This window comes from Eucalyptus grandis, chromosome 8 (assembly GCF_016545825.1).
Source record: "Eucalyptus grandis isolate ANBG69807.140 chromosome 8, ASM1654582v1, whole genome shotgun sequence".
Lineage (NCBI taxonomy): Eukaryota > Viridiplantae > Streptophyta > Magnoliopsida > Myrtales > Myrtaceae > Eucalyptus > Eucalyptus grandis.
This window is the reverse complement of record NC_052619.1, coordinates 40,210,318-40,231,799: the sequence shown is the minus strand read 5'-3', so window position 1 is coordinate 40,231,799 and position 21,482 is coordinate 40,210,318. Positions and strand designations below refer to the sequence as shown.

At 39.3% G+C, this 21,482-nt stretch overlaps 1 protein-coding gene and 2 non-coding genes across 3 annotated transcripts in view; 2 read left to right on the top strand and 1 right to left on the bottom strand.

Annotated features, from left to right (window-relative positions):
- Positions 1-16,896: 16,896 nt before the first annotated feature.
- TRNAK-CUU lies at positions 16,897-16,969 on the top strand. The gene has a single exon. It is a non-coding gene; the product is annotated as a tRNA-Lys (tRNA).
- A 79-nt stretch (positions 16,970-17,048) lies between these two features.
- TRNAK-CUU lies at positions 17,049-17,122 on the top strand. The gene has a single exon. It is a non-coding gene; the product is annotated as a tRNA-Lys (tRNA).
- Positions 17,123-17,654: 532 nt separating this feature from the next.
- Positions 17,655-21,482, bottom strand: part of LOC104414405 (haloacid dehalogenase-like hydrolase domain-containing protein At2g33255) — an 8,100-nt gene continuing 4,272 nt past the window's right edge. Inside the window, exons 2-5 of the mRNA XM_039299945.1 lie at positions 20,628-20,670; positions 19,066-19,126; positions 18,523-18,657; positions 17,655-18,100 (exon numbers count right to left, since the gene is read on the bottom strand). Coding sequence (XP_039155879.1) covers positions 17,936-18,100; positions 18,523-18,657; positions 19,066-19,126; positions 20,628-20,670 — 404 coding nt within the window. The 3' untranslated portion in view covers positions 17,655-17,935. The remainder of the gene's footprint in view (positions 18,101-18,522; positions 18,658-19,065; positions 19,127-20,627; positions 20,671-21,482) is intronic.

Below are 21,482 nucleotides of genomic sequence, written 5' to 3'. Positions count from 1 at the left end.
TGAAACCGATGGGTACAGTCTAGTTCTCGATTTTAAGTGTGAAACCACCCATCTCCCTACTTGGACCAGACTAGTAATATATATTTAAAAATTTTAAGGAAAAATTAAAAATTCTAAATCCATAATCTTACTCATCAATTATATTGTTTCATCTCGGTCTCTCTCATCTCAACTCCCTCCCAAATTTAACTCTGAGTTCACCATATAAACAACAAACTTCAACAAGAATGAGAGCATCCAACAGAAAGCATTCGTTGGAGTAGCATTAAAGCAAAGCAAACAATGTGAAAATCTATGACTATCTCTAAGATTCATCGACTGAGCCCATGCCAGCTCCCTATCTTTCAATATCGTCAAAATTAATGATATGGTACATATCCATCCACAGAGAAAAAGGAAATGAAATATTGTACTAATCTAATACTACATTCCCCCTCTTTTCTTTTCTTTTCTTTTTTTCTTTTTTTCCTTCTTTTTTGATTGAAACATTCCCCCTCTTGGAGTGGGGAAAAAAGACTACCATAGATTCTCCACTCTAATAGGAACTTGATGCGGGAGCATCCGACTTAGCTCTATCAACAAATTCAGCGTCATCAATGCTCGCCCAAGCCAAAACCGAATTTGGACATAACATGATTCAATTGGTCTGGAAATAAAATTATCAATGAGAAAGACTATCCATCATGAAACTAATTGAGGAGTTGTTGTGTCACGCCCCGATCCTTGAGCGCGTGCCCATCCCTCGATGGTCGGTTTAAATTGCGACGTCTCAGGATGCATTGTCGACCCATTCATTTTAATGCGCATGCGGAATAGTATAAATAAATCTCTAGACAGCACAAAGATGAGATAGAAAAGTAGGACCATAATTATACAACAGCAACGCACCTATATAGCTAACAAATTTATTTACAATACTAGTCTATAGGCAGAAGTCTACAAAAGTAGAAAGTTTACAAGTCATCTAGGCGTTCGAATCCCCAGTTGAAAACCCCAAGCTCTCTTGGGAACTTGGGTCCAGCACTGCACCACCAGGAGGGTCAGCTGTACCCTCGCCAAAAGCGATTTCTAACACTGACACAGGGATCTCAGAATCCTATAGGGGGACCTTCTCTAGGTCCATTTTGCCCGCGATGATACCACACTCTGAATTGATGGGGTACCCCTTGAGGTAGACCTTCATCGACCCAAACAATGGTCCTCACGAGTTCATAGACCCAGGCTCCTTGGCCCCCGGGAAGAGGAATCTGGGTGACTTATTCAGTGACCCTCTTGGGTTGGCCAAAATGCTCTGGAGGAGCCGCCATCTAAAGACCTGAAAAGGTTGAGCCCACGACGGGGTAAGACAATGTCTCAGCAAGTTCACCCCCTAAACTCCGACTAGGAAGGAAATACGCCTAAAGGCAATCTATGCACACACGAGATAGAGGACTTACCTTGCCTCAATTCCTTTCTGCAAGTCAGTACGATTCATATACTCAACCAATCAATTCAATTCAAATGATTGATCCATCGATCCACTCAGTCAATCAACTCAATTCGACACAATCAATATGATCCGTACTATCTATCAATTCATTACCATCTATCAATCATTACCATCGATTAATCAATCGATTCGATTACTACTCACATAAGTTGAAGTATAGACGATAATAGCTCTCACAAGTTGATATATGTGATTGTTTGAATGTCAATTTTTATTTAAAGTGGTCACTTTAATGCTAGTCATTGATAAAAATAAATAAATAAATAAATAAATAAACGATCACTTCAATGACAAACATGCCATGTGGATTGTTTTTCTTTTAAAAAATAATATGCCAAGTCATTATAAATTTTTTATTATAAAAGTCACAAACTATTTTGGCCAGATTTTCTCGCCTTGACACTTAAATGATTCGACAATACTTTTTCTACTAGAATGAGCGCTTCACATAATTTTTAGCACTTATAATATTGTTCTGTCATGACCACCTAAACATTTTAACATATATAAGGTCGGACTCCCCCCTCCACTTAGTGGAGCATATAACCAAACACAGTCTTGAATTGGTTAAACATTTGCTTCAGATATTTTGACCTTCAATCTCTGTTAGTAAGTCATGTGGTAAAGGAAAAAAAAAATTGTAAAGCGGCTATATTCTCTCATGCAAGTAGAATCCATAGAAACAACCGAACACGTGTGTCTCCCTATTCATGCCACGCTTATGGAAACTCTCCACATATTAATGTAATTTTATTTTTTTATTGGTTGGAATAATTTAATTAATTTTCTACATAGAAATAGTTCATCTGCATTTGTGTTTTCTTTTTTATTTTTTATTTAACACATTGGGGTTTAAAATTCACGTGTAATGTTTACATTCAAGTTCATATTTCATGATTCATTTGCTTCTCATTCCTAATTTATGCAATTATAAATTTTTCACACTAAATGACTTGAAGCAATTGTGGATGCCTGATTTCTTATAATTCTGTATATTTTTCTTTTCGTACTTGATCACGCAATGACTTGTTTTCACGCTTGAGACTAAGTTTACGTACTTAGTTCGATTAGATGCCATTCATGCCTCGTTGGGAATAACAGATCCCCGAAAAGCGGATTCGACACTAAATCGAACCCCTAAATCAATGCGGAATACGAAGCCCGGGAATAACACGTATCACCGATCGTAAAGCACACCACGGATTCGAGCGTACCTTGTTAGCCACAGATTAGACACCAATGCCGATAAGAGGAAGCGAATTTGTCCCTTGTTCGATCCGATGACGCATTGAAGGGAAGACAGTGTTGCCGTTTGCTTGTTCTTTTTTTTTTTGGAGGGAGAGAGGGAGAGGAAAAACGTACGTACCTTTTCTGTTTTTAACAAAACGGTGTCATCTCTCTCTCTCTCTCCTCCCTTTTATACCTTCCCCCATCCACGGGCCCTATTCCCATGGGCCGGGCCTTTTGGGCCCAGCATGGGCGGACGGGCCTTAAGCCCATCACCAATTAAATAAAACCATCATCTCCCACTCGCACATGGTGGGCTGAACAGGATTCTCTTTACCTCTCTTCAACATTCATACCGGTGAATAATCCGTGCGACCAGCATACTTTGAGAGCTCGTTGCCATACATCCGCATTAGGAATATATAGCAGCTCATAATGGGCATCATACTCGAGTAGATTTAGTATGCAGTACCTAGATCGATTGATCACATTTATATCTCTCTTGATCTCTTTTAAACAATGATATATATATTGTATTCACAATTATGATTATCACAAAGACAGTCATAATTGGTTAACCGGTGAATACAAAAAACTACAATGTGATTCTCCAAATTCGATCTTCCTCTTCCCTTCAAACTCTCAATTTCAGTTCAGCTTGCTTTTCTAGAAATGCCCCATTAGATCGAATCAACCCATGACCATTGGCAACATCCTAAGATAGCAAACACTAAATAGAAATCTTGAGAATAAGTAAGAGTCATGAGGGGACTAAAAAATTGAGGAACTCTTTTCCTCAAGAGTCTCACACGTCATAAAAGTTGAGATCAAACTTTTGCCACTCTTATTGGTCGTTTCATGCATACGTAGTATGAAATACGTATTACGGTATTAACTCCTTTCCCATGGAGTGTATGTCTACACCTTCAATACCGTACAGATGATAGTTCAGACATACCCAATGTCTAACTTGAGTTCACGTATCTACTCATTAACAAAACTCATCAGAACTCATATCTGGCATCATAGACAGATAAAGTAAAATATGTGGGTTATTTTACTTTCGGACATAGTAAGTATTATGTCCTCATCTTAACACCCAGTTAAAGCGACATACGTATTTTAAGCTTGAGCTCTCGATTATCACCTAGATAATAAGCTTAAAAATAGTATCATCTCTATTTATCACACAGTAAATAGAGGCGATTACCCGTGTGAGTGGGTTAATTTTATATCTGTCCGACATACTTTCTCAACTTAAAGTAATGCACTGAGCATTAAGATGCATAAAGATCAAACAAAGATTCATAGGCATTAATGATGAAAACACAAATTCATCAGATGTGAACACTTAGGGAAATTACAATATTCAGTACATCAGCCTCTACGCAATCCTAGAGATTTCATATAGTCACAAAACACATCTCTAGGTATTGGCTTTGTCATAGGATCTGCTACCATTCTATGCGTAGTATGTACTCTAAGTTCACATCTTTTCGTGCAATCATATCCTTGACAAAAGTTATACTTGGTATCTATAGGTTTGGTCTTGCCATGATATTTTGGATCTTTGGTGTATACTTTTGCTACTTGGCTATCACAGTTAACTAACAATGAATCTACAGCACTTCCAATAACACCTAAATGATCCAAAAAATCTCTTAAGCCAAACACCTTCTTATACAGCTGCTGATAATACCACGAACTCAACTTCCATCGTGGACAAGGCTATACATGTTTGTTTCTTACTGCTCCAACATATGGTGCCATTATTCGGTAAGAAAACAAACCCAGAGGTAGATTTCCTTTCATTTAAATCTCCTCGCCAAACAGCATCAAAATAGCCTTAGAGTCGCAGATCCCTTCCTTAATAACTCAGCGTATAATCAGCAATCCCTTTTAGATACCTCAGTATTCTCTTAACGGCTTTTCAATGTGCTTCAATGTATCTTCTCACCATTCCAATTGCATAACATATGTTCTTGACATCATAGCGTACATTGCTCCCAATAGCATTGGTATCTCTTTGGAGTCTGGACCATTGGCCATCCTTCACCTTTTGCATAATCCCATATCCTTATTCCAAAGTTGTCGGTATTGACAAGCTCCATATTGCTTCCGACAATTGGCATATCATCTTGTATCCTCATCTATCATTGTAAAATCATATGCCATTATGGCATTATGAAATCATATATATCATTGTCTTGGCGATTGCTTAAGGCCATATATCGACCTCAAAAGTCGACATACTTTTCTTCTTGGCCTTTCATATGAAACCAACAGGTTGTTCCGTTCCTTCCTCTAATTTCTCCATTAAGTCTTTACATCCATTTGATGTAACTCAAGATCCATACTAGCACTAGAATCGAGGTAAATCCCCTACTGAGGAGAAAATGTATCTTCATCATCAATTCCTTCATGTTGATCATACCCATTCGCCACAAGGCGAGTTCCTTTCTATCGAGCCATCAGCCTTTCGCTTTATTTTGAGAACCCGCTTGTTCCCAATAGCTGCGTCCTTTTGGAAGATCAACCGGTTCGGAGACTTGGTTTGATTTCATTGACTCCATCTCTCTTTCATTGCATAAATCCATTTTTTCTTATTAGGGCAATTTAGAGCCTCATTAATATTTCTTGGCTCATCCTCATCTTGTGGAGCAATCATTAAAAGTTTCCCCTTCATTGTCAAAACTTCGACGGGGAATACTCTGGCGACTTGTTCGCTATATGGGAGATTGTACACTTAGCACATCATTCCCATTTATGCTCCCACTCGGATTAGATAATGACGATATCATCTCATTATGTGGTTGTACTGAGAATAAGTTGAATTCAATTCATCACTTCTCATATTACTCCCACTTGGACGAACTCCACTAATATCATTATCTTGATCCAAGGTTTCAAATAAGGACTAATCTTCCCCTATTTCACCCTTCTTAGGAAATTCATCCACTAAGAATGTGACATCCCGTGATTAAAATTCAGTTGTACTCCCACTTTCCTACTCACCTATGAACACATACCATTTCGAGTGTTCGGAGTATCTCATTAAAATACTCTTCCTTCATCTGAGACCCAATTTCCCAAACTTGTGAGAGGACTTATGAGTATAGGCAGCATAACCCCATGGCTTAAGTAAACTTAAGTCCGGTTTTCTGTCCATAACTCATATGGAGTGGAACTAACTGATTTGGAAGGCACCCGGTTAAGTATATAGGCAGCGGTTAACAATGCATCACTCAAAAAAGTGATATGTAAGTTAGCATGCGCCATCATGACCTAACCATTTTCAGTAAGGTTCGTTTCTTCTCTCTGCAACACCATTTTGTTGAGGAGTATGGAATAGACAAGCGTATTTCTATTCTTTTCATCACATTATTTTCTGAACTCATCAGATAAATATTCTCGACCTCGATCGGATCTCAATGCTTTTATTTTCTTGTCTAATTGATTTTCTACCAAGTTCATTAAACCTTTGAAACAACTTATGCTTCAGATTTAGGAAATCAAATAGACACATCCGAATCGAGTATAATCATCTATTAAAAGTGATGAAGTAAACAGTCCAATGCCTTCCTCTCACATTCATTGAACCACAAACGTCGAATGGATTAAATGCAGGAACGTCAAGCTCTTTTACCTTTTCCAAATGGTTTCCTTGTCGTTTTCCCTTCTAGGCAATGCTTATATATGGACAAATCGACTTTTTCAATATTGCCCAACAAGCCCTCTTTGGCTAGTCTATTCATATGTTGTTGGCCAATATGACCAAGTCTAGCATGCCACACATTCACATCATTATCTTATGAAGTAAAAGACGTGAAACAAGGGAATAACATATTGACATCACCACGGTCAACATTCAGTACAATAAAACCATCCGGAAAGTGACCACAACCATAGTAGTTTGTATCTAAACACAAATCTACACCTTTATTATGGAAGTTCATACCAAAACCAAGCTTAACCAACACCAAAACAGACACTTAAATTTCGGCAGAATCTAGGAGCATATAGATCATCATGTAGGAACAAGTTGCGTCCACCACGCATGTTCAATTGGCAAGTGCCAATCCATTTAATCTCATCTGCGGGAGTTATTTCCTACATAGATCCACTTAGTTCCGTTAGTACTCGTCGGAATTCCACGAAGGATCCTCTATCCTTCGCTTACATGGTCTGTCTTTCCGTGAATCTGTCCACAAAGTTGGATTCAGCCAATAATTCAGAACTTGACACATAATCGAAGTTCTCAAATGTACAAGAGGTGTTTACCTTTTCGGCTCACAACGATTGCGAGCATAGTGACCTTTCTTGTCACAATTGTAACACCTCACACTTGACTTTTCTTCACTTGAGAACGTTTTCCTCTTTGTGTTGGTTAACTCTTGATTTCTTACAACAAGGACTTGATCCTTTGCATTCCCACATATTGAACGAATCAATACGCTTGCGCAGAGCTCAAAGCCCTTTACGAGCTAGGACCAGTATAGCCAATGTCTATTTTCGGCTCAAATGTCGATGGCGGAGTCCCTCTACTAGCTCAAGGTGGCGCCAGATCCTCAAGATCTTCCATAACTTGGTCAAGAGCTTCTAGTGTTTCTTGCTTTTCAAAGACATATTGAATCTTCATATTCAATATTTCACTATTGTTGCGTTCATATGCAATTCGTTCTTAGTTGCTGGAAACCATCAATCCGAACACATCAGACTTATATGCACGAATAATTAATGCCTATCATTTATGCATCCCTTTTGCACAGACCCATCATATTAATGAACAATTTCAAGTAAGGTTTTGGAATCAAAAAGGTCACTACGTTTCCAATCATCCTCCAAAATCCTAACTTAAAACTATCATTAATATGATTGTCACTATGCAAAATCAATTCTATGAAGCTACAAAAACTTCTAAACTACCTGACTAATTACCCACAAAGGTAACCAGCAATAAAAGCAAACAGATAATTGATATCCAATAAAACACTAATGCTTTCAACATAATACAACAATCCATTACACTAAGTAATATACACAGAAGAAAATATCAACATAGAAAGAGATATTCAACACTCAAAAAAATATCTCAAACTAATCTAAGAAATAAATAGGGAAAGTCCATTCTAATCTATCAATCAAAACATCTGAGAAAACTGAAGGCACATTTGCCAACCATGGAAAAACTTTTGGAGAGCTTTCATGTCGCCACCAAGGCGCATTCACTGCGCCATGTGGCGCTCAATCTAAGGGTTGAAGTTTTTAGCCAACTCAATCCTATAATGCTCTCTTACAAAAGCTTCCACTAGCCTCTAATCCTAATCGGGACCGTTGACCTCCCATACCGATCTAACACTGCTTGCCATTCGGGTGGAAGAGTGTTCATCAAAGCTTCGGCACCTTCTCAAAATCCGGCATAAGATAACCATTCCGGATGATTTCTGTATCATCGATTGACCTGACCATGTGTGATACTAAATCACCATCATGCCACCGATAATCGGCTAACTCTTTCATCGGCCTTTTCGGTCTAGCTCTTCCTTCGTCCGTTCTCGGGATTGCAGGTATCCTTGCATAACGCATCATAGTTCCTGCAACAAATGCAGAACCAATAAATGGATCACTTATAATCCACAATAAACAAAATGGAAAATACATAATTTTCCATGATTCATGCAACAAATGCAGAATAAAAAATGGATTACCTCTAACCCACACAGACATCTTTGAAAAGGAAACAAATCTTTTTTTCTTTTTTTCTTTTTCTTTTTTTCTTTTTTTCTTTTTCTTTTTTTCGGGTCAACGCGGTCAAAGTCAACGGTCCATCGGTCGCCGGTCAATGGTCAACGGTCGCCGGTCGTCGGACGGACGGACCCGATTGAGGCTGACCGGCGGCACGTGCCGCTCGCGTGCGGCGGGCGGCACGCCACGCAGTCGGCCCGGCCGTGCAGCGCGCGTGCGGGGCGTCCAGCAGTTTGGAGTCGGAGTCGGGCCGCCGGTCGGGTCGGGTCGCGGTCGGGTCGCCGCCCGACGATGACCGCTGCAACGTCTCGTCGTCTTTGGCGTCATCGATAGCGTCACCCTAGCGATTCACCCCGGCCGTTGGGTGACGTCGGCACGCGTCGGTCCGCATGACCGGCGCGTCGTGCCGGCTCGCCGGCCGGCGGGCGAGCACGTGCGGATTCGCCCGACCGGCGCGTGTCGCCTGTATTTGGGCGAGCTGGGCCGCTCGGGCGCTCCCGCGCCCACGCGCAGGCTTCGGCTCGCGTGTGGGCGTGTGCGGCGCCTCTCCGTGGCGCACGACATGTCGCCGGACTCGCCTCGACGACCCCCTTTCTCCCTATGCTTCCGAATTTGATTTTGACTTACGAAAACTCTTAAAAATGGCGAAAGGTGCTCAGTGTCGGGATTTTCGCCCCGTCCGTGCCGGCCAATTTTCTTCACGAAAAATTCAATCAAAAATCCATCAAACAGGTCGGGAAAACGTGAACTAGGGCTCTGATACCAATGTTGGGAATAACGGATCCCCCGAAAAGCGGATTCGACACTAAATCAAACCCTAAATCAATGCGGAATACGGCTTAGGGAATAACACGTATCACCGATCGTAAAGCCCACACCACGGATTCGGCGTACCTTGTTAGCCACGGATTAGACACCAATGCCGATAAGATAGCGAATTTGTCCCTTGTTCGATCCGATGACGCCTTGAAGGGAAGACAGGTGTAAGCCGTTTGCTTCTTGTTCCTTTTTGGAGGGAGAGAGGGAGAGGAAAAACGTACGTACCTTTTTCTGTTTTTAACAAAACGGTGTCATCTCTCTCTCTCTCCCCTTTTATACCTTCCCCCATCCACGGGCCCTATTCCCATGGGCCGGGCCTTTTGGGCCCAGCATGGGCGGACGGGCCTTAAGCCCATCACCAATTAAATAAAACCATCAATGCCAAAAGTAAGGAATAAGAACGGGCAAACTTCCTCGCCTCACCCCACTTAGAGAAATCGTCAAATGCTTGTAGGGGTATCGTAAGAAATCGTACACGTCAATCTCATCAAGAACCTTCAAGATCATCAATTTTATTCACCAAGAAGAGCGGTACATCCACACGGAAGAGATTATTATGTCAAGGTTCCCCGTAACGGGCGTTTTCGTAAGGCCGCATTCGCGTTCCAAGGATAGCAATTGTCATATCTCTTATAGTAGTCGTCCCATGGGCAGGGACCATCTGGTGCAACACTCCACATACAAAGTTTCCCGCAGCTGTCAAGATCTCGGTCTTCATCGTAGATATCGAAGTGGTGGAATTGATTCGGCCATGCGAAGCTACAGAAATACAAAGTGTTGCGAAAAACGGCATTGGGTCGGAATTCAAAGGACCAGCTCAAATTGGGGGCGATCACTTGGACGCCTAGATCGTCATCCTTGGATTTGCAATGGATGGTCAGAGCTACCCCGCCGGGTAGACCGTTGGTGATATTAACGGTAGTCTTGGCATGCTTAAAAAGGTCTGTGTCAATAGCTTGGCACACACGACCTAATAACACGAGAGCACATGTGGCCATCAAAACAATCTTCGAGGGTTCACACATTTTCCTGGCCATTTTCTTTGTTGAGAGAGCAGTGATGAAGACCATGTAGAGAGTTGGTTATATAAGAAGGAAGAAGGATGCTTGTTTGGGTAAATGAATAAGTGTCTATTCAGCATTTGTTGATTTTCTAGTAAGTTGATTGCGTATTCGGCAATAAAATATAAAAAAGTCGAAGTCTTCTTCTTGGAAAATTATGGTAAGGACAGTTTTTGTTTCTCATTTTGCTGAATGAAGAGAAGTTCCATCTTCAAATCTGTTTACTTTCCTTGTTCGTTTTAGTTTTCTATTTTATGATTACCATAATTAAGAAGGAAGAAGGTTGCTTGTTTGGTTAAATGAATAAGTGTCTATTCAGCATTTGTTGATTTTCTAGTAAGTTAATTGCGTATTCGGCAATAAAATAAAAAAAGTCGAAGTCTTCTTCTTGGAAAATTATGGTAAGGACAGTTTTTGTTTCTCATTTTGCTGAATGAAGAGAAGTTCCATCTTCAAATCTGTTTACTTTCCTTGTTCGTTTTAGTTTTCTATTTTATGATTACCATAATTAAGAAGGAAGAAGGATGCTTGTTTAGTTAAATGAATAAGTGTCTATTCAGCGTCTGTTGATTTTCTAGTAAGTTAATTGCGTATTCGGCAATAAAATAAAAAAATCGAAGTCTTCTTCTTGGAAAATTATGGTAAGGACAGTTTTTGTTTCTCATTTTGCTGAAGGAAGTGAAGTTCCATCTCCAAATTTGTTTACTTTCCTTGTTCGTTTAAGTTTTTCTATTTTATAATTACCATAATTAAGAAAGTCACAGTTTTGTTTTTGGCTTATTTGTGGGTATCCAAGGATATTAATGATGAAAAATTACTTAAAAATTATATGGATACCAATTCAGCCCTAAACTTTCTAATTTAACCAAAATATTATTGAATATTTTGAAAATTTTCCAATATAGTCTTTCTGGTAAATTTAGGACCAACAGTCCAATCAGTGTCGGTTGTCCTTTGTGACGCAACCGAATCCGACGCGGACGATGGCGCAACATGCCCTTTTATAGCTTTATTATTATTTTTATTTTTTATTTTCTTGTTTTTCCTTTTCCACACTACTGTTCGTCTTCTCCGGTTGCAAATTCCTCCGCACGTAACTTTAGCCCGTAGCAAACTTCGTCGTCCAGTTCCGTCACTTCAGTTGACAGCCGGCAAATTTCACACAAATAGAGAGATCGATGGTAGCAGATGAACGGTTTGATGGCGGGCAGATGTTTGGATCTAGTTCGACGACGCCCTGTCACCGCCAGTGCCCGCCAGTGCTCCGACGACTTCACTGACGCCTTCCTCCATAGCAAATGGCTCCAATCCCTAATCTCAGCCAGGTTTCGCTCAAAAAACGCCTTCCATGACCGCTACAAGAGAGGATGCATGTTGCAGTAATTTAACTTGCAGATTTCGGAATATGAGAAAAACCTGGGCTTCCACGGAAGGCGGGACTGAAGATGAGTGACTTACCATTGGAAAGAGTCGAGATAGATGAAGAGGTGCGTGTCAAGACTGGAAATAAAATCAAGGGTGGGAATGGCAAGCTAATGGTCTGAAATGTTGCTGAAGTTCTGAGGATCGACGAGAAATGACGGTATCTCTGATGGCGTGCAGAGAGGTGAAGGCTTATCCCCCCTCGTCGGGTCATAAGCATAGTCGCGACGTCCTCACTCGTCATTATTGAGGCCCCCGCGACCGAAAGATGAATAGAAAAAATAGAAAAAAGAAAGAAAATGAAAGGAAAAAGAGAAAATTTCTTAAAAAATTGCTAAAAATGTCTAAAGGTCAGTGATTTTCAGCCGAAATTGATCAGACAAACTATATCGGAACATTGTCCATATATTTTGTACTAAATTAGCCAAATTAAAAAATTTTGGACTGAATTGGTGGTTGTACCATAAATTTATGACATTTTGGACAATTTTCCCCATTAAAGGCACTATGTTTTCATTTATATTTTCAAAAACCTTTTTGGAGCAATTAGCTTTGTTGCGAAGAGGGATCTCCAAAAAGCCTAATTCTTTACTACGTAGTCGAGAAAACTTGCGAATTAATGTAATAAAATCCAGATAAATTTTAAGATAAACAATTTTTTTTAAAATAGTTCATACTTATGAACTTTTATTTTTGTTGTGTCACGCCCCGATCCACTCCGATCGCACAACAACCCTCGCTATCGTCATTCATTTCTTTAAGGTCATTCGATTGGGTCAGCGATGCCAGGAGGCATCGGCAACCCAATCACGTTATCGATTAAATAAATACGCAAGCAGAAGTATAAACAAATCACTCAACCGACAAACATGGATAGATCAAACCATACTTAGTCATACACATATTCATCAGAAGGTCATCATATAATACAAGCCATATTCACATAATTTAAACACACCAAACTAAACTTAATTTGCTTGCCACATCTGATTAGTCCAATAGCGCAACTACGACCTTCACCAAAAAGGGATTCGGGGTAAACTTAGTAACTCTAATATTACGAGGGCGATTCCAAAAGGTGTTACCAACCTCATTACCACCTAACTAACTAAGGGCTCCATAATCCAAAGCTACGGCTTAATGATCATATTGGGATTGAGCTCAGGATCGGACATCTCCACATCGGAAATGTCCACATCCATGGCATCCCAACTGATACCTCCCCCGATCCTTCGGCACCCAATGGACCATCGAAACCGCGAATGGGTCCGTGGTTCTCATCCCCTACTCAAAAGTACCAAGCCACGAAACAATAAGCCACTAAATTAAGGAGTCCCTTGTCAACCCAGATATTCGTGACATAGCACGTGTAACGTGCATCGATCTCCCCTATTGAATAATCAGTCACCACCTAGCTATGCTCTACAGGGAGTCCGAATCGGATTTGGTGGAAAGGCTTAGCCATTCTTAGTGCCTATAAACATTCAACAAACACTAGTGAGATAAACTCAATGAGTGAACTTTGTAGACCTCGCGCAAGGGGGTCATTCACCTCAGGAACGGCCTAAACATGCAATTTTTTTTTATCAATGGTAGATCAATCGCAAAGTAACTCGTGCGATGCCTTATCTATATACGGGAGCGAACACCTCACCTTCTCAAGCCATCATAATAGAAGCACACAAATAATTCTTATAACACTTTCCATACTCATGATTTGAGCACAAGAACGTGCAGCATAGTATGGTCATGCTCTCATGTCATGCAATAATCCAGACATAATCGCATATCAATCTCATGCACTTTCGACACATATAAGTCTAGATTATTATGACCGCTCAGGACCATGGCCAACCCGAATGTCGATGGTCATCTAGCATTATCGGACATCATGTCACTCCATCAAGACGACATGCATGTAAGAAGCTTCATTCTCAAATCCATCCATGAACGGCATCCCGTTGATTTAGGGGCATCTGAACTAATCGAACATCATTTCATGTAAAATGCATCATGGTCTTTAGGTGATTACACGAGCATACCATCACACAACTCATTTCATATCTTTCTCATTAATAAATGTGTGATGCTCATGCATTATGCAACCACCTTTGCCATATACCACCATGTCATACTCATGTCTCATATTATATCATACGAATGCACTAAACCCTTTACAAGCCTATGGCATATAGATCACTCATCAAAGTAAGATAAGTTATTGCAATTGAACATAAGTTATTAGAATAACCTATCACATGCTATTGTAACTATCCAATAATCCATCTCCCATTAATATAACATATTACATATCATTGCAATAAATCACACATCACAAATCATCACGTAATAATTTATCACTTCATTTTAACCTATCATAACAACTTATCATCATCCACTTATCATATCATAATAACTTATCGCATAACTACTTATCACATAATGATAGCTTATCGAATAAACGTGATAACTTATAACCAAAGTTCAATAACCTATCCCGATAACCTATCAGCGAATCTTGATAATCTATCGCGATAACCTGTCAATAAAACATGATAACCTATCGGCGAATATCGATAACCTATCACAATAACCTATCAATAAAACATGATAACTTATCGATCGATCTAGATAACCTATCTCCATTCGGATATCCAAAGAAAAATAAATATGTCGATAGATGATTCTCCGATTGGGAAAAGACCCATAATTTATGGAATTGATTATTCTTCTACGAACTTTAGGTGGCAAGAGGTAATTTTCCTCACCCATTTGTTCATCTATTTATAAAAATATACGTTATCATGGTATGTACTCTTGTGACGTTGTTATAATAAAAAAAGATTATGAATATGAGATTTTAATTATATTTGAAGTGTTAGATTCTCTTAGAAGAAAAAATCACAAATATATTATTCCTCTAATATTAACGATAATATGCTTTCTCTATAAATTTTTGTGGATTTGCTAATAGATTTAAGGTGGCACCTTTTCCACCCAATTGTTACCTTAAGTATCCTGTAACTTTAAATTGACCACATCATTCCTTATGGGTCCCACTTAGTGTGTTATTGAAATTTTAGTTCTTTTTAAACTACAATCCGCTCACACAACGAAGACTAATGTCAAATGCAGTTCACTTTTGTTTTAAGCTTATTTTTTTTACCTTTTTTCTTTTTTTCTTTTTTGGTTTAGCTTCTTACGTTTTTGGTTTTTTTTCCCCCGATTTGGAAGGAACTGGTGTCCCTCTTTTTCATTAAAACAAAATGTTTATTTACCAGATAGACATTTAAGAATTGTGTTATGGCCTTTTTGCATTTTTTCCACTCTATTTTTTACTATGGACATCCCTACCACCTTCGATTTAGCCATATTATTCCTTCCAGCTCCTACTTACCGTGTTGTTGAAACTTAAAATTCTACAGTTACAGTTCTATCCACATGATGAAGATAAGGTCAAATATGGAGCATACTCTCAACTTCTTTTTGCTTGGTTTCGATTTTACTAAAACACAAAACTTCCCTTGCCCCTTACAAACAATTTTTCGCATCATGGCGCCCCTTCTTCTACACCCATTATATTTCAATGTTTCTTACGTTTTTGTTTTCATCTGAACTTATTCTTCACTGTCCAGTTGACTAGGAGTGTAACCAATAATTGCAATATGAGCGAGCATTAATCATACATTGAGATAAGTAATGGTTTTTCATTTCCGCGTTGTGTTCATTTTATTTCCCCTATTTCTCCTCATGATTGTGAATTTTTTTATATCGATTTCCGGTACAAATTTACAAGTTGTGCCATGTGAAATCAAATGCATTGCTCCGTTTCATTATACATCTATGAAATGGTTAATACATCCATCAGCAATTACTCATTCCACGGCTATACACATAATTTCTTACCCCGACGCAAACATTTGATACTTTGATAGGCTCATTTCCATCTTTGGCCACTCAATTCAAAGATGCCAACGAAGCCGATTCGCCATGACCAAGTTTGAACCTCCCACATATATTAGGCAGAGCTTCACTTGCGATCCATCAGAGCATGCGAGAAATCAGGAATCACTTCAATTGCTCTTCTAGCCGATGCTTGTATAATTTCGTTTTCACTCGAGACCCATGACAAAACTAGTTGCAGAAGGGGAAAAGTTCCAAACATGAAAAAGATTCATCAAATCAATGCAATAGCCGATCTCACAAAAGCATGTTAAAATTATTTCTCGAATCGAAAATCTGAATTTTAGAAATAAAATTAATGAAATATCAAGTTTCGGATGTGCTGGAGTCTTCAGCCATTGAAGTTAGAAAGTCCAATGTGTATTTTGAATTATTATATTTCTTCTTGATTATAATGTCCATTGTATTGATTGATCTATAGTAGAATTCGTTACTGCTCTCCCATGAATGTAGGTAACTACAACCGAACCACATAAATCTAGTATTCAATCTTCTTCTTCTTCTTTTTTTATTCTGTCTCTTTTATTGTTCAGTTTCTTGTTGTCACAACAAAACGAAAGGTTCTAATTTTGCCATAGTCAGAGAGGGCATACAACAACCAGCGAATGAACCTATCTTCCAAGAATTCCTGTGAGACTCAATAATACAAAAGAGGATTTGAGAAACGGACACGGTCGGACTCTCCTCCGCACTGCTGTGGCCGCCGCTCTATCTTGTCTATTTGGAGAATGAATCGGTCGATTCCGAGGACAGATATGGGGTACCGGCAGCAGCCGGGGTGGAAGGGATGACGAAGAGCTTCCTCTCAGCAGCGAAAGAGGTGTCATGGTCCCTGGATTAACTCCGAAAACCAGCTTCTCTGGTGATGCAAAGCCTCCGTTAGTGACCCCGAAACAGCCGTGATCCCCTCCTTATCGGAGCATTGAAAATGTCATCGACATTGTTGAGCGCGGACAGTACAGGAGTCGGTGCTTCGCAAGCTGGAGGTAGTGGATGGGAGGGCGATCTTGCTAAAGCCACGACCGCGTAGTCGGACGCCCAAGGCCGGCGGCTGGGCGGCGAAGGATGTGGAGGAGGAGCCGCACGGTACGCCGTCCGCTTAAATGTCGAAAATTGGAGATTTTATTTCCGTCAGATTAAAGATTTATAACGACGAAATGGGTCGTCAAAGCCCGTCTAGCTCAGTTGGTAGAGCGCAAGGCTCTTAACCTTGTGGTCGTGGGTTCGAGCCCCACGGTGGGCGTTTTTGTAACTTCTTATATTCTTTTTTTTTGGTTCCATTTTGTGACATTAAAATTCTGGCTTGGTGAACTGTCAACAAAGCCCGTCTAGCTCCAGTTGGTAGAGCGCAAGGCTCTTAACCTTGTGGTCGTGGGTTCGAGCCCCACGGTGGGCGTACTTTATGATTTCATATTATTTTACATTTTCACTGTTCCATCTTTTTCATGTTATTTTTATTTTCAATTTTGGTTTAGTTTACAGCTTGTTTTGTCATTGTTGAAGCCTTACCCGGTGGAGCGCAAGGCTCTTAACCTTGTGATCATGGGTTCAAGCCCCACGGTGGGCGTCCTTTCTTTGCTTTCTAAATGGTTGCAACTTTTAATTTTTTTTCTTTCTTTTTTAGATAATTGTATATCATATTTGAAAGACTATAATCCCCAAATGAATCCCTAACTTTATATCTAGTCTATAAAAAATTTCTAACTTTCACTAAGTGTCAAATATAATACGTACTCAAAACTTGCCATCAATTTTTTCAAGATTATCAACACTAGGAAAAAAGAATTATGGTAAAATTGTGATTTGACTTAAAATAAGGAGTTTTTTTTCAGAGGAGTTCGGATGCAGCCATTTCTCGCGTTGCGAAAGTCACCCTCCCTAGAAGTTTACTCAAACTTCTAAGTCAACGCCTAGAGATAGACAGAAGCTTGCTTGTTCAATTCCCATGTTATTAATCATGATTCATAAGCCCTGCGAATGAGATATACAGAACTAGCCCACGCAAGAACAACTTCATATCATTCTTTCCCCATTTTACATCCTTGAATCCCCAGGATGTATGTTCCTCAAACGCATCTCCAATGCTCTCTCCTCTTCATCGTAGACACCACAATTCTACTGGAGAGTATGAGGCGAACTTGTAATAGTCAAATCATGTAGAAGAATAACCCCTTTCATTTTTATTCGGAAGGGGTTTTCGAGAATAAAATCAGGGTGCAAGATCGAAATTTGCCTCCAGCAGCGGGAAAACTTCAGTAAGGCTCGACACCTTGAAATCCGGTTTGAGATCTGCACTATCAAACTCAGAAGCGTCGTATCTGCCAGTCTGATCTAGCAGACAGGTGAACGAGCCAGCACGTTTTCCACAAATCACCTGCAGAAACAAGGTACACATCCTGATCACTCAGGTTTTGACAAAAGATAAAATCATCCACAATCCATGAGAGATCCAAAATGTTCAGCGTCGCCCCTCCAGAGTCATTCTTTGATAAAATGCTCACTATAAGTCAAACTCAATAGAATTTACCAAAATCATACATTGTTGAGCAAGGGATATTAAACGGCAGAAGCTCAGTAAAAATGCACATACACGAATCAGAAAGGCCATATAATTGCTCCAAATATTTAAAAAAAGACATGCTCTAAATAAATGAAAATGAAGTTAGTGTCATTTCCAGAAAATGTTTTTAAACGCTGCATAAGAAAAGAAAAGAAAAGGTGCAGGACTCCACAAGGAAAACCCAAAAAAAAAACAGAATTCTTTAGATGGAGATATTAAGAGGCAATGGAACTCACATCATCTTTCAGGCTGTCGCCGACCATCATTACTTCACTAGGTTGGACTTCCCAACTAGAACATATATGCAGAAGTGGAGCTGGGTCAGGTTTATAGGGACGAAATTCTCTGCTCAATGCTGGAGAAAATATAATCTAAGCAAACCAAAGAAGAAACAGAGTAAGGCTCTTGTAATGGTGTCAACAAGTTTCATGCAAGGCACAATAAGGAGAAAAACACTGCAAAAATGTATGAATAATATAAAGATGACTTAGCAATGTGTCAGGTATGTACTCCAAGCCTATTGGAGAGAGGAGCTGTGTTGCTCAGCGGTATATTATATTCAACACGCATTTGCTCATCAAACTTGTAATAACATTCATTTGATAAGAGTCTCTTAGTAAATCAAGACTGTAATCAGATACTCCCACAGAAAGTCCATATTAGACAGGAAACATATTTGCAGTGCATCATAGAGAGATTATAATTCCATGAACTCAAGCTCAATGGAAGGCCCAGCTCTAAAAGTAATTGATTCTCTGAAAGTTTAACTAGTAACTTACCCCAAAGCGTTGGTGAAACAAATCAACCGCTGACCTCATATTTCTTGTGATTAGTCCTCTTCTAAAAGGCAAAAGAGGGGGAAAAAGAAAAAGGAATCAAATCCACCGTATAAAAGTCAATAGACAAGTCCCATCAGTCATAATCATCATGAAACTAAAATGTGAAAGCAAAAACATCTTAATTAACACCACCAATTGCAGGAAAAGGTGCTGCATAACATAGGTATTTGACATGTCAAAATCTTTTCCATGAAGAAAACTTGTATAACTTACAAGCAAGTCCGTGTGCATATGCCACAGTACATGGTTTTGTTTAGGGTGGGGGAAGGGAATGGGCGGTTCTGTGTGACACATTCGTAACTTGTATACATATAAAAACATGCATCTGATACATATATAGAGATGCCCACTAAGTGAATTTTTATGAGAAAGGGAAAGAAAACTGGGATATATTCACGCTTTGGAACCCATAGCTGCAAAGTAGGTTTGCTCACTAACAGCGCGAGCCCTGGTTTATTACCACCAGAGGGAAGTAATTGGAACTCCTGAACCACGACTTGCAAACAACAGACTCAGCAACAATCTCAATGATATAAATCAAACAAAAGTATACACTTCATTCAAGTATCAACAGACAACTACTTTAGCTAATTGAATCAAGAAAAAAGGAATTTCTTGCAACCTCAATCCCCAATGGAACAGCTTCAATTAGCAAACTGCAGGGTTGGTATAGCATCCATTTGCCAGAGCTGGCTATATTGTTAATATGCAGCAGTTTCAAGACACCCAGAATCATCATGGCACTAGCTTTAGAAGTTGATAAATCAAAACCACCAATATCCACAAAGCATGCATATCCAATTAAAATAAATGGAGAAACACTCTTTTCTTCAAGAAGATATAGTAGAATCCACTACCAAATTATCTGTTTAGAGAAGAAAGGGCCCCATGACCAGTGATTTATAGAAGAAAGACCAGTCTTGCTATTTACTAGACAGTGGAAATAATAGTGACTTATTTAATAGGTTAAAGATAATTAGTAAAGTGCTAAGACAGGATCCAGCTAGCTTTAAAGTCAGAAAGAAAGCCCAAAAAGAGGACTGAAAAATAAACAAACAAATTCCGACCCATTTGAATAAAACTCAGAAGAGGGAGTGAGAACATCGTTAAAATTAATTACATACAGTCAATTAGCATTAATGGTGAAAAGCAAAAGGCCAGGCTAATGATTTTCAGAACCTTCCCAAATCCCAATATAATTATACCAACATGTTATGTTAGAATCGAATAATGTTGGGAGAATTGGATGATATGAACTTAATGATGCTATGAACTTAAGAACTACCAGGACAAAGAAAATCCAAGAGTAATTCAACCAATCAGCTATTTAACTTTGTTTAGTAGATTCAATCCAGAATGGGGAGAAAACTAATGGCCAAGGGAAGAGGTCAACAAAGTGGAACCTTACAATTTTGATAGCAATTACAGCGAAGCACATGCATATCCTTCATCTCACACATAACAGAATTGAAAATACACAATGTTTGGTTGAGAGGCTTGACCTTAACTTCTTTGAATCTAGAAAACTACAAAGCTCGGCTGCCCCTGCACATTAAATTGGTGAAAATCAACTAAATGAAGAATAAAAGAATTTTCATTCAGTTGTGACATTTTGAGACCAAATTTCCTAATAAACAGTAAGCCTGCATCTTTAATTAGGTGTATTGCATCTTCCTACCTAAAGTGCTATTCTTACAACTTAAGCAACCCAGATCAATCCACTATATTAATATGACAGCTAGTCTACAGGTAATACAGAAAACATCAGTCAGTGGTGCATCACCAAGTGATAATTCGAGCCCTTGTCAGGAAGTGATATTTAGTCTAAGTGACATGCCCTAGCCCAAGACATAATTGAGCATACCCTTAACAAGAGCACATAAACCAAGTCTTCCCTATTAGCAAGAACATACAGCAGTGAGATTTCATGATTTTTATTTCCTTTCCTTTTCACGTAAATGCAAAATCTCTGCCCAGTTATCTCCCTTATGACTCAGCAAGACCAATAGTTACGATATCTACCCGTCACTGCTGAACAACATTTAGATGACAGATTTCGGATCTCTTCTAATGGATAGTTTGGATGGAATCCACACTTGGAGTGGCAAAAGAGGAAGCCCCCTGCCCCAAAATTAGGAAGTGAATGTGAAAAATGAACGGGAGTTGCATGAATGCACCTTAATAGTTAGGATGGAAAAGTTTGTAGTTCTTAACAGAAGTATCATGCTATATTCGGCCTATGAAACAGGTCCTCTTTGGCTGCAATTATCTCAAATGAAAAATGCCTAAATTAAATGCAACAGACAATTAGCTTCATATGGAAAAATGCAACGTGCTCATGCGTGCCCTAGGAAGGT